We start from the raw sequence: 14,065 nt of genomic DNA, 5'->3' as shown, positions 1-14,065 counted from the left end.
CAGTGGTGCCTTATTATTGTGATTTTCTGACTGATGTAAATTAAACCTATTTGTACATATGGAATTTTACTTGTGAATAAATCATTGTTCATAAATGCTGAAGTAGAAATTTTATTTTAAAAAAGCCGTCTGTCTTACTGTACACGTTTATCATAAAGCAAACAATCACACTGTTTACAATAAAAAGTTATATGTACACTACAAAATGACCAATTTTAAAGCATAGTCTGAAATGCAAAGTCGTGGTTCTGATCCTCTAGGGTTTGTACATGCCATGGAGAGTGACAGGAATCAGGACATCAACCTCTGCACGTGCCATTTCTGTCAGGTCTGTGGCATTGAGTATGAGAAGGAATGCTGGCCTCTGGGTGACTCCTGGTTTCACTACAATACTCAGAAGAACACCTGAGAAAACCGGAATAAAGACTTCATTATTTTGGGATAATAACAGGATCCAAAATATATGTTCTGTATATGTACCATCATCTTCATCTTTAGCATCAGGGCTTTGCACAAACAGTGGCTCGGATGGATAGGCATCTGGCTCCTGCCATATCCATGTTTCTTTGCTTTTCACATTCAACTTGCAAATCTAAAACCCCACAAAAATTACACAAATCACACATAGAGCAAATGTTGAACATGAAAAATGTTTTCAGTATCACGTCACACCCACCCGGTCTGGAACGAAGTGGTTTAGCCCAAGTCCATAAGCGAAGGTGTAATTTTTCCCACAGTATTTTTTGTAGTTGATCTGAGGAAACTCAAAAGCTGAAACACAAACACAACCCCCAAAGAGGAAATACTTTCAAAAAAATCTATTTTTTAAACAATTATTAATATTTGTTTTTAATAAGTACATTAAATTAAATAGTAAGTCAAAAAATAAAACAATTATTTAAAGAAAAAATAGTTATAAATCTATAATAACTCGGCTGTATTTATGACCGTTTCCAAATAAGGAAGGTGCTGACTGAGTATTTACCTTGACGTGGTCCAGAGAAAAGAACCTCAGGTTCAAGCCAAATGGTTCCATCACTGCACATGACAGCAGTGGCTGTGGTGTATGGAAGCGAAACCAAATTCTTCCCCTGCTCTTCCTGCAAAAACAAAAAAAGGAATGACTGAAAGACAGAGACAAAAAGATGAAGAAACAAACTGAATTCAATTGAATTGTTCCTGAGGTGACGTAGGATCATGATATCTCTCTTACCCTGTGAATGTCCAGTGGAAGCACGTATCGCCGCACCTCTGGCTGTGGAGCTCTCATGGCTGCTTTTTTGACTTCCTCCCAGTTTTGCCTCACGTTTGCCAAATATAGATAATTATACACAAAATCATGCCTGTCGTTCAAAGAAAGGGGACCACAGATGATCACCATAGTCTATTTTTGAGCTCTCCTCTGGCCATGTTTACCGCCATTATCAAATGCATGTATTTTTTTTGTTAGTTGATACGTTATTTGGCCCTTTTTGCGATGTTAGCTAATGCTTCAATAAATATAAAAACAAGCAGTCTTACCCCTTCCAAGTGCAAAGGTCAACAACAATAAAGCCTTGGTCCTCGTAACAGTTAATGTGATGGAAAAGATTAAAGGCAGATGTTCTGAATTTGTGGTAAATGTATTCTCCAGGGTTCTTGGTTGCCAGATGAAACCACGTCTGGGAATGCAACCAAATGAAGAGGATGAATTACCGTACAAAATACCCAGAGCATTTTTTTTGTTGTTTTCGTTTCCCAAACATATAATTAACATTTCGAACATGATATAATATGCCAGTAAGCTCTGACTTACACCCATTTTGTCATTCGACTCGAAGCAGTCCATGTAATTTGTCCCTCTGACACTCCAGGAAGTCAGAAATTTCAGCAGATTGATCTTCACTGGAGTCTCAACAAACACAAAGTAGTTCTCCGTCATGCCAAAGCTGTAAAATATATATAATTTATTAATATTTCTTTTAAAAATTGGTTATATTATATTATATATTATATTATCAACCTGTGGACGTAGGATGGTTTGAATCTCTCACTGCTTGGAAACTGCACCAAGACCTTTGACTTCTCAATTGGATCGGATTTATCTGATTAAATAAATGATAATAGAAAAGTTAAACACCTCCTCAGAATGCATTAATAAGATCCTTTTAGGCCAACAAAACAATGTACCAACCTTCTTGTGGTGGAGGGATCTTGACAATGTTGTAGGCCAGTGACATGTTCTTCCCAAAGCAGTTTCCAATGTTATATACAGTACCGTCTGGTTCAGTATGTGGATGTGCAGTCACACCATTGACTGAGAGATAATTGCAAAGGTCCACCTATGAGAAAGTAGAGATGTTACAGTAATAGTTCATGCAAAAATGAGAATTTGCTGAAAATGTACTTGCCCTCAGGCCTTCCAAGATGTAGATGAGTTTGTTTCTTTATAGCAACAGGAATTTAGTATTACATTACTTGCTCACCAATGGATCCTCTGCAGTGAATGGGTGCCGTCAGAATGAGAGTCCAAACATCTGATCAAAACATCACGATAATCTATTAGTAATCAGCATGACTATGTTAATTGATGGACTGGAGTCTTGTGGATTATTGTGATGTTTTTATCAGCTGTTTGGACTCTCATTCTGACGGCACCCATTCACTGCAAAGGATCCATTAGAAAGCAAGTGATGTAATGCAAATCTGTTCTGATGAAGAAACAAACTCATCTACATCTTGGATGGTCTGAGGGTGAGTAAATTTTCAGGAAAAGTTCATTTTGTGTGAACTATTCCTTTAAAAGATATGTTTTTGTTAATAGCCTCAAAATTGGGCAACAGAGCAGATCTATTTGTTAACAATACTCTTAATGTCATTTGAGGAAATAGTTAATACATACAATATTCCTACAAAACGTTTCTTTAAGCATTTACAAATAAGAAATTTTATCCTCAAATCACAAAATAATTCCCTCGATATGCCACCATTGTCTATTTTGGAAAAAGAAGTGACAAGAAATTGTTTTAGTAAAGGTTTAATTTCTTCATTATATAATATGCTGGTGTCAGGATCAAAGGATTCTTCAAACAGTAAATTGGAAGCTTGGAGATCGGATCTTAAGGACGATATTCAGATGGAGGACTGGATGGAAGCATGCAAGGAAGCTCAATCACTAACAATGAACACACGAATGAAACTGCTACAATGTAAATGGCTGATGAAGATTTATATAACTCCAGTTGTATTGCATAAATATAATGAAAATATCCCAGATACTTGCTTAAGATGCAGCAATTTTAAAGGAACGCTATATCACTGTATATGGGAGTGTGAAGAAGTTAGGAATTTTTGGAAAGAAGTGAAAGGAATGATAGAAAAGATCCTTGATGTTAACATACCACTGTCACCTTTAATCTTTTTATTTCATTTATATCCTAAGGAGATCAAGTTAAAAAAGACGGAGTATATATTTATAAATATATGTATTCTTCAAGCGAAACAGCTTATTTCTTTAAACTGGAAAAGTATATATGCACCAAACATAGGACGATGGCTGAAAGAAATGGTATCAAATATGTTAATGGAAAAGATAACTTGTATATTAAGAGATAAATACATAATTTTTGATGGAGTTTGGGGACCTTTCAAAATGTTTTTAAAATGTGGTGGAGTTGGAAATATGTTGATAGAAGTATATTAATGTAAAATACTGAGAACGTTTTTTATTTTATTTTTTATTTTGTGTATGTTTTCTCTGTTACATGGAAATTTACATGTGTACTGTTAAAATGCAATAAAAAAAAATTGGGCAACAGTGCAAAAGCCTACCTTTTTTATTGTTTCTAAGGTATCAGGATCAACTTTGGTTATGTAGTTGGTTTCTGTGCAGGCATAGAAGTCCTCACCAATGGGATATAAGTTGACAAGGCAGTTGTCTGTCACCTCAACGCCTTGAAAGTAAGTAAAAAACCTGATGTATATATATAAAAAAGGAAATACCATAAGTAAATGCACCATTAGGAGTACATTTGTTTTTATGTGGCATTATTATTATACTCCCAAATGAAATCGAACAGAAAATATTCTCCAGACCTGGAAAAGATGTTTTTACATGGATCTGGATATGCAGCGGTGCCAAACTCTGTGATCACAATCCTTTTTTCTGTCATGGCTCTCACATAAGCATCAGTTCTGATAAACCTGAAGTTAAAGTTGCCAGTAAATATGCATTTGATTAAGCAAAATCTAATTTCTGCATTAAACCACTTTTTACGAACAAATTATCCAGCATATGAGCCATTTCAATTCCAGTAACCTATTGCAAAACATTTAGGTCATAAACTCAATTTGGGTATTACTGCACTATAAACAAAAAAGTAAAACACAGCTACCTGCGGTAATAAGTGACATGTCCATCCTTCAGGTCAAACTTATGCATGAGAGCCTGGCCATCAAAAAGGTGGTAAAAAGGTTCATCTCCAATCTCAAAGAGCCCAGGGCCCACACGGAGCAGACTGCCAGTGAGCCAGGCTGGGATTTTGCCTGCAGAGAGAGAAAGAGAAGGTTCACTTTAACCAAACAAATTCTTCAGCCCCCAAATGTCTATAAAACAGCTCCCATATCAAAGGCTACAAGGCATTTACATAGGCAACAGCAGAAGCTGCATACATACAAAATGTGGAAAGTTATCAAATTGAAAATGCTTCATTTATAAGATTATAGGTGTACAAACCTGAGACATGAGCAGGAATGGGCTCGGCTAACTCTTCACATGACTCAAAGATTTTTTTATAGCCACCAGCTGGGTGTTCAAGACTGTGAATGAAAACAGATGTCCACATTTTTAGCATAATGACGTGACATGAAAAAGAAAAACAAAACAAAAAACAACTAAACTTATACTAATATACTCATTCCTGAGGCATTTCGCACATTCTTCGAAATTATACATTGCCAAGGACAAATTTATGCTTAAAGGAAACAAATGATTAAGGACACATCACTTTTAAAAAGAAATACTTTTAAAATTTGCCAAACGTTTCCAAAAATATACAATAAATACATTTGTACAATCTGCACAGTTTAACTGAGAGTTAAAAGTTCCATTACTCACCGGCTGACCATGTTGAACTGAGTTTGAGGTGAGATGCTGCCTGTTTGTGTGTAAACCAGAACTGTCCTGTTCCCAGGAACAGCCACAGTCTTAGAACTCCTCCTCCTCCTCCAGCCGATTGGAAGGCTCTGAAACAAAAATCCCTTTGTGTTCAGACCAAGAACATTTCCACTAACGTTTACCTTTACAGCTCAAATGAAGAACACATTCAAACCGGTGGTGAACTGGCTTAATTTGCACAGAGCTTTATGAATATTTACTTTTTTTAAATTAAAACAAAACAAAAAAAGAAATATGAAAGTAATGAAGCACATTGTTGTTTCAGTATTTAAACAACAACAACAAGAGTGCACATTTCCACAATACAAAAAGTTGCCAATTGTCCATAGTCATGGGAATGTGGCATGTGAAAAGGCATTTAATTAAATCACATTTCTTTGTTTATTGCCCTGGATGACAAATGATTTGTTTTCCGGGGCCAGAGCACCATATCATTCATAAACGGAGACTGGATGTGAATACTGATGAAGGTCCACACAGAAGCACTTCTCACAAGTCTCACTACAATGACATGCACACATGCATATGTTCATACCTTTCAAATACTGACAATAATTTTTTTTTTAAAGTATTTTCACACAAAAAATTGCATATTTAAAATGTTTATTGCATAGATCAGGAACAGTATAAGTATTCAGGGTGATACAATAAAGTAATAAACAACATAAAACAATGGATTTGGCTCACTTATGCTCATTAACTCGATACAGTCAAACCAAGTTTAGTCTTTCATTCTTAATACGCAAGCCACTGAATCAGTACAATGACTGATGCAAGTGCAAGATGATAAAACACTGACAAGAGAGGAACATAAGCAATCAGTAGTTAGTACTGACTAGAAAGAAAATATGTACATAAGAAATGACTACACGTTAGCGCATTTGAGACGGCAAAAAACAGTGCAAATTAGCCCATACTAGCTTAGTAGCCAGGAAACTCCCACATCGCTTGGAAAATCAATATATTTGTCTTTAGAAGTCTGAGTGAGCATTTTCTATGCACCTGAATGGTAAAGACACCTGAAGACACACACAAAAAAAGAGATAATAGAAAAACAAGGGACTAAAAGTGACACACAAACAATGTTATAAGACTAAAAATAAAATCTTCATTTCGTTTCAAGAAGTCTCCATGTAAACTGTATGTCAAACCTATCTGCATATTTGCTGTGGGTTCTCTGAGCTTTTGTAGATATGACACTATGAATGTCTGAAAGCTCCCAATAACTTACAATAAATCACACACTTAAATAAATAACATTAAAACTAACAGACATCTGTACTGAAATTCATAAAAAAGAAAAGTCACTTCACTAGAGAGCAATACCATAAGAAACCTAAAAAAAAAAAAAAAAAAACACTTCAACCAAAGTTACAGTTCAGATTCTACCATGCGATCCAAAATGCATCAGATCAACTAGAGGTCTTTAAACTCAAACAGTCTCCCAAAATATCATTCATACTTAATTTAAGAGGTATTCAGTTTCGAATACTGAAGGTTTTGGCTTTCTTGATGCTTAACAGCATTGGCGGTTTTATCTTTGGCTTATCTGCAAAAAGCTGAGCTTCACTCTCTGTTGTGGGAAAACGTCTCGAGTAGATGTCAGGATATTCCTTCTGAAACTGAGAGAAGAACAAAAAATAATAATAATCTGCTTTTGTATGCGGTCATATGTTTAAGGCCTTATTTTGTATCCCTTTCGTGGAAACAGCAGGATGTTTATGAGATATGAGAAGCTGAGTAAATAAATACCAGTTTTAGCTTCTTTTTCTTCTCTTTCACAGACATGGTCTTGTCCTTTATGAGACTCTCCAGTAGGTCAGCAAGAGCAGTCTGGGACACAGACAGTTTCTGCTCTTCAAACTCCTGAGTGCTGATCTGCCTGCAGAATGAGTAGGTCGGCATGGCAACACCAGAGCCTGGGTATGCGGTCTGAGATCCAGAACACATGCAAATGAATGTTGGATAAACAAAATGTAATGCACGGATAAATAAATAAACAGAGACATCTCTTCTCATGAATAATCTGGTTTGAATTCAATTTAACATGTTCTATGTTTAAGTCCTCCAATACAATGGCCATTACAATACACAAAAAAAAAAAAAAAAAAAAAAAAATTATATATATATATATGTTTTTACAAACTGAGGGATGAGCCAGAATTATTTTCAGATGCTTTTGTTTCAACTCAGGTTCTGTTTAACCCTCACTAGTCCTTCATCCTCAGGTTGCAAGTTGCTTTAAAAAAAAAAAATTAAATATATACAATACAGTTCAAAAGTTTAGGGTCAGAATTATAATTTTTTTCTGTGTTAAAAAATTAACACTTTTATTAACCAAGGATTAATTTGATCAAACATGACAGTAAAAATATTATTTCTAATAAATGCTGTTCTTTTTGAACTTTCTGTTCATCAAAGAATCCTGGAAAAACATGTATCAAGGTTTTCATAAAGATATTAAGCAGCACAACTGTTTTTAGCATTGATAATAATAAGCAATGTTTCTTGAGCAACAAATCAGCATATTAGAATGATTTCTGAAGGATCATGTGACACCAGACTGTAATAATAGCTGATAAAAATTCAGCTTTGCCATCACAGGAATAAATTAAAATATATTAATTATTTTAAATTGCAATCATATTTCACAATATTACCCTTTTAACTGGATTTTTGATTAAACAAATGCAGCATGGTGAACGCAAGAGCTTTTTCAAAATTTAGTTAATTATAGTTCTATATATTTACCATTTTAAACATCACTGCTAATATATTGTATTATAATAAATATAAATTTAAACAAACATTATTTCTAAGAAATATATATCATTTGAGTAATTTCCATGTGGTTTGTCAGCACTCACCAGTGATTTGAGGTAATTAATGTGATCTTCCACAGCATTGCGCAGGTACACAGGCACCTGCAGGACCTCCTGATGGTGATCCATGAGAAACGATAACAGCCTTGTAGCCAAGAGCTCGTCCAGATCATCCACCTCCTCACAACTCAAGACACATCTAGAGAAAGTCTGCACCAACTGTACGAAATATATGAATATGCACAAAAGGACAAGAAAACAAAGCATTGACTTGAGAGATGATAAAAGGTAAAAAAAATAAAAATAAAAAATCTATATAAGGTCTATTGAACTCTTCCTGACCAGAGTCCGTGTTCCAATGATGTCATGCAGCCGCGGCATGTCGACGTTCTGGCTCATACGGGAGATCATTCGCAGAAGCAGCTGTAGTTTGCGGCGACTGGCGGGTGGCAGGAGTAAGGTGCAGAGCTGCAGGGCCTCGATGGCCACCCGCTCCAGTGATGGCTGCAATAAACCTGGAACGTCATGTGACTCACATGTAACCGAAATAAACCACACCATAAGAGTATAAACACACATAAAGCTTAAACATCATGTAATAAGTACTGATGATCATGATCAATCCACACACATAAACTTCTTTAAGCAACACACAAACACAATTGCACCTCTAAAAAAAGAAAGAAAAAAAAAAAGGATATATTTTACATTTCAGTAAGTGAATAAAATGTTTAGAATATTTAAAAAAAATGTGTGTGTATATAAATATATACACACATACATACACATATATAAATAATGCTAATTACAAGAAAACAAAGAAAATATGCACACAAATATGCACACACACACACACACAACACTCTGTCCAGTTTTCAGAGTTTTTTACCAAAAATTTTGCCAAATGAATACATATGTAAAACATTTAAAAAAGTATTATTAGTAGCCAAAGTGTGCCATAGAATTAGTTAGCATTAAAGTGATAGTTCACCCCAAAATTTAAATTCGTAGCAAGAAAATAAGAGTATTTATTTTGTGTTCCATGCAAGAAAATACAGTAAATCATACAGGTTTGGAACAATATGAGGGTGAGCACATTTTTTGAGTTTTCATTTTTGGGTGAACTATCCCTTTAAGAATTATAATTCACGTTAGTCTAGCAGGTACAAACAAACACATGCCCAAGCACAAACAGACAAGCACATACTCATGGTTTATGTGTGTTTTTCACATGCTCTTACTTTGCTCGGGGTGGCGTGCTAACGGGGGCCATGTGGGTGCAGGTTTGCTCAGGTCCAGAGAGCTCTGACAGCGTCTGCTAAAGCTCGGACCTGCCCTAATGTCCATGCAACTTCCATGCAAACTGATCAAACCATGACCTCTAAGGCCAATGCTGGATGTGGAATCTGGCCTCATGGTAATTTCAGCCACAGGAGCGTGGATGCTAAAGCTGCTAGCAGACATTTCTCTATTCTCCTCTATGTCAAACAAGTTACCGATGCTTCTGGGCCGGGCCCTGGAGGGTCTCTGGTTGGTTCGGGGAAGATCTGAAGGGAGTTGTGAGCTTGTGTTGTTGCTGGAAGTTTGAACGGAAGAGTTTATGGACATTGAGGAACCTTGAAGCTCAAATTTGAAGTTTGGGTCTACTGGAGAATCTGTTTGAGAGGATGATTTATCAGTGCTGCAGGACTGTAGGCTTTCAGATGATCTGAGAAGTGTGTTCTTTGAATGGTTATCAACAATGCCCTCCAAAGAGCAACTTCTTGACCGAAGCCTGCCAAATGGGACTTCTGTTTTGTGAGCCTGAGGAATTTCTAGATAGCTACCGTCCAGCCGGTCTCCATCGCTGGCCCTTCTACCTCTAAAAACGGGCTGCTGTGCTCTATGGGTTTCTAACTTAGTCTCTGCTTTTGAACTGAAAACTTCCCTCATGGGTGAATCCGCTTCATCGAAGGCCTCCTTCCTTATTAAGCTTAGTAGGAGGCATTCGGTAGATTTGAACAGGTTGGCAGCATTCACATATGGGGTTTTCGCTGGCTGTGGGCAGTTGGGTTCCTCCTGGTTTTTACGCTTTCCACGTTGAGTTTTAGGAGCCATGATGTAGCCACACATAACTAGCAAAGGACCAGACAACAGAACATAAACAACAAACAAGCAGGCAAAGACATTCAAGAATGAGGTGAGACATTTTAAACAGAGCAGACAGAGTTCAGACACCACAAAAGCAGTGCAGTCAGTAGAAACAGCGCCGTGTGACTCCACAGTTTGTTCCATCAGGATTTTATATATTAATACCCACAGCCAAATGATTTAAGTAATTCTTTAGGAGGCATTTCCCAGAAAGGATGAGGTGTATGAGTATTCAAACAATCCAGGCCTTAATCTCAAATGACTTATTAACCCATTTATCCTGCTTTTGTGAAAAAAAAAAAAAAATCATGTAACAAACCATACTTACATAAACTGTAAAATGGATACACTACCACTCAAACGTTTGAGGTTAGTAAGAATTTTTTTAAATGTTTTTGGAAGAAGTTCATCAAAGCTGCACTTATTTGACCAAAAACACAGTAATATTGTGAAATGTTATTTCTATTTAAAATTAACTATTTTCTATTTGAATAGATTTTAAAATATAATTCCTGAATTTTCAGCAGCCATTACTCCAGTATCACTTGATCCTTCAGAAATCCTTTTAATATGCTGATTTGGTGCTCAGAAAAACATTACTACTTATTATCAGTGCTGAAAACAGTTGTACAATCAAGAATGTGCTTCATACATACCCAAGATGTTGACAAAGAGTTCATAGTACTGGTAAGTAAGCAGTGGCTGAGAAAGGCTGTAGAAATAGTCTGAAACAGTTTTAAACACATCCCTCTCAAAGCCTGGGTAAGACGGCTGGTTTGAGTCATACTTTGGCCCTTGATGGATTGGAAAAATGACAAAGCATTATTATAAAATTAATTAATCATATATTTATATCATATATACAAAAGTACATTATGAATGTTATCTTGACCTGGCTGTAGTAACATTTTAAATACTTATTTCAACTTCACTTATTTTCACAAGTACCATAACTTACAGTTTGCAAGACATTTCATGGCAGACAAAACCCAGTGTGGCAAATCATCTATTGAGGGGGATGAAACAACACAAAATAAACAGAATGTAAAAATATGATGTTCGCCACAGACTGAAAAGACACATATTTGGCCTACCTGTCTTATCTTCCAAAGAAACGACTCCATGTTTATTGACTTTGGTCATATTATAAACAATGAACTGGGGATTGACTTGGGCTATATCCAAAACATCTTCAAGAGACCCTGATCCCACCACCTTCTGCAAACTGAGCATTCAAAATATGATATAGAACATCATGTTGCTGTTGTTTTATTTACTTAATTAAGTACTTAATTTATGTAATACACGCTCTAATTAGAACAGTTAGACATTTGTAACAGAATTTCCTATACTCTTAAAAATAAAGGTGCTTCACGATGCCATAGAAGAACCTTTTTTGTCTAAATGGTTCCATAAAGAACCTTTAACATCTGAAGAACCTTTCTGTTTCACAAAAGGTTCTTTGTGGCGAAAGAAGGTTCTTCGGATTATAAAAAGGTAAGAGATGGTTCTATAAAGAACCTTTGACTGGCTCTTTGTGGAATCAAAAACGGTTCTTCTACGGCATCGCTGAGAAGAACCTTTTAAGCACCTTTATTTTAAGAGTGTAGGGGAAAACACTGCAAAAAAGACAACATAGCATCACATTTTACTCTATTATTACTCATTTTGGATTCAAATAAATCATACAGAATCCATGTCTACATCAAAAACAAACCAGCAGTGATCACTAACAAAAAAAAATTACCATTGTGGACATGCACCGAAATATTATTTAAAATACCTTGGTATGACTTGTAAATGCCAACCATTTAGAGCCCAGCAATACATCAAAGTATTACATTAGATAATCTTGCTGCTTTGCAAGTGACTGCAAGCAGGAAGTACTTTTGGTGCAATGCTGTGTACTTCAAAGCATGCAAACTATATGTGACAAATGGTGTGGGGGGAGGTGGGCTTACTGTGTAAGTGTGACATTCTTCCAGATGACTTGAATGTCGTCTTCTGTGAGCTCCCTGCAGTGCTCTGTCTCACTTGAGGAAGATCCCACAGGAGATTCTTGTGCTTCTGGATCCACATTTTCCTGTGTGAAACAGCAAGTGGATATTATACATCTGCAATGAAACTTCATGTTAACACCACATTGGAAACAACACAAATTACCAATATTTCTTTGTCAAATTTCTTAGAGCCCCTGAATTTGAAGAAAGTCTCCCTGTCCATCATAGATATGCTCTTTTTCCTCAAAACAGGGGCACGGTTAGGAATGGTCTTCAGTGGAGAAGTTGATGGAAACCTAAAACATATTTTAAACCAGACAACATTATGATTCTCTATATTTTTCACCAAAATTCTTTCAAACCTTTCTAAAAGAGTTTATAATACCTGTACAGCTGGCTGTTGTCCTCCAGGTCTTCCATGCCCCATCTACCCTTCACATCTTCAATAACATGGTTCTTCAAGAACTTTTTTAGCAGCTGGACTGTCTGCTGTCTGGTGACGTCGGGTCCAAAATTGCTGTTGTTCTTCAAGAGTTCATGTAACCAGTCCACAGCTGCTGATGCGGTGAAGCAGTTCATGTAAACTCTGAAGTGCTGTCGGTGCTTCTTTGAAGGCATCCCTGCCCGGAAAAGCTTGGTCACTTCATTCCACTGGAAAATAATAAGATAACGTCACATGAAGAGCTTGTAATCACTTTATATATTAAAAAAATAAATTAATAATAACATGCAGAGAAGAACGTTGTTCTCCAAGTTTATAACTGTTACTCTTTTTGTTCAAAATGTTTTCACAATTTTTCATTCAATATACATTAAGTAGACAAAAGGCATGGTAAATTGTTTTAATGTGAACTATAACAACATATATAGCTCAAAAAACACCTAACAATAAACATGGCACTTCTATAGCTCAAAAAAACAACAACTCAATTTGTTTAACAAAAACTGAACAGCTAAATAAACGTGCATTATACAACTGAGATGCAGTTAATTGACCTTGTAAACAAACGCGATCAAAAAGGCAGGAGAGACTCACCAGTTTAGTGGCCCTGTATGGACCTGGAGTGACGATGTGTGAACTCATTGAAAAGATCGCGATGTATTAAACACCTATGCAGCCGTTTTCATTATTCCTACATATACGGGAGAGTTTATTTTTGATCTACTGAACACATTAGGCTATATTTAATAGTATTAATGAATATATTGATAGCTAAACCCGCTAATAGATATGTCGCTGGCTGTGTAAACATAATCCAGGGACGTTTCAATCCTCACACCCGTTTGAAATTACAACGCTAACGTCTCGGAAGATTGTGATTGGATGGTTTGTTTGGCCACATGATCTACATGGCGACAGCCATTGGTTGTTCACTGGTGACAGTTTTGGCTGTCAAAATATTGGTCTGATTAATAATAAACTCTCAAAGATGTTATTTTTATTATGAAAATCCGAAGCTATTGTCTGCGAAATATGTTGTTAATTTCCTTATATTGAATGCAAAATTCTTCATTCATAAGCAAAAATGGCTTAAATCTCCTTTGTCTTTTCTCCTTTTTCTTGCTGAATTTGACTCTCATTTCATCTCTCTTTCATTTTAGACTTACAAACAACAAAAAGATTGCCGCTTTTTTGATGCATTATGACACCTTTTCTTAAAAGATATTTTAAGATTATTTTTTGCTTTCCTTTTTTTCTGTGTGGATAATACCATAACCTGATGTGTGTAAATCCATTTTATTGTTTTCTGTCCTTGTTTTTTTTTTTTTTTTTTTTTTTTACAAACTATTTAAATCTGGAACTGGTCAAATTATATATACTATTTATCATTATCATATTTATAATGAAATATAATTCAAATTACATAGTTATATATGATTCACATTGCATGCGCTACAAGACAACATGAATACAGAGGTTAACAACGATAAAAAAAATCAATGGTAAAATAAATAGG

At 35.7% G+C, this 14,065-nt stretch overlaps 2 protein-coding genes across 3 annotated transcripts; both read right to left on the bottom strand.

Annotated features, from left to right (window-relative positions):
• Window positions 1–249: 249 nt before the first annotated feature.
• LOC131545344 (retinal Mueller cells isomerohydrolase) lies at window positions 250–5,346 on the bottom strand. 2 transcript variants are annotated; one of them, XM_058784064.1, is made up of 14 exons: window positions 5,096–5,342; window positions 4,715–4,797; window positions 4,374–4,524; window positions 4,075–4,182; window positions 3,811–3,952; window positions 2,174–2,321; window positions 2,003–2,084; window positions 1,796–1,928; window positions 1,522–1,661; window positions 1,214–1,343; window positions 986–1,100; window positions 677–771; window positions 481–592; window positions 250–405 (listed from the first exon to the last, which is right to left on the bottom strand). In XM_058784064.1, exons 1-14 carry the CDS (start codon window positions 5,104–5,106, stop codon window positions 257–259), a joined length of 1,599 nt encoding a protein of 532 aa, XP_058640047.1. In that variant the 5' UTR covers window positions 5,107–5,342; the 3' UTR covers window positions 250–256. The 2 variants fall into 2 exon arrangements, with proteins under 2 accessions (XP_058640047.1, XP_058640046.1); XM_058784063.1 differs by having other exon boundaries at window positions 250–592; window positions 5,096–5,346.
• Window positions 5,347–5,736: 390 nt separating this feature from the next.
• depdc1a (DEP domain containing 1a) lies at window positions 5,737–13,416 on the bottom strand. Its single transcript, XM_058785926.1, has 12 exons — window positions 13,144–13,416; window positions 12,493–12,758; window positions 12,271–12,403; window positions 12,069–12,190; window positions 11,202–11,332; window positions 11,066–11,113; window positions 10,764–10,901; window positions 9,219–10,091; window positions 8,320–8,492; window positions 8,023–8,196; window positions 6,908–7,087; window positions 5,737–6,777 (listed from the first exon to the last, which is right to left on the bottom strand). Exons 1-12 carry the CDS (start codon window positions 13,189–13,191, stop codon window positions 6,634–6,636), a joined length of 2,430 nt encoding a protein of 809 aa, XP_058641909.1. The 5' UTR covers window positions 13,192–13,416; the 3' UTR covers window positions 5,737–6,633.
• Between the last annotated feature and the right edge of the window lie 649 nt (window positions 13,417–14,065).

This window comes from Onychostoma macrolepis, chromosome 08 (assembly GCF_012432095.1).
Source record: "Onychostoma macrolepis isolate SWU-2019 chromosome 08, ASM1243209v1, whole genome shotgun sequence".
Taxonomy (NCBI): Eukaryota; Metazoa; Chordata; class Actinopteri; order Cypriniformes; family Cyprinidae; genus Onychostoma; species Onychostoma macrolepis.
This window is presented reverse-complemented; position numbering and strand designations above follow the sequence as displayed.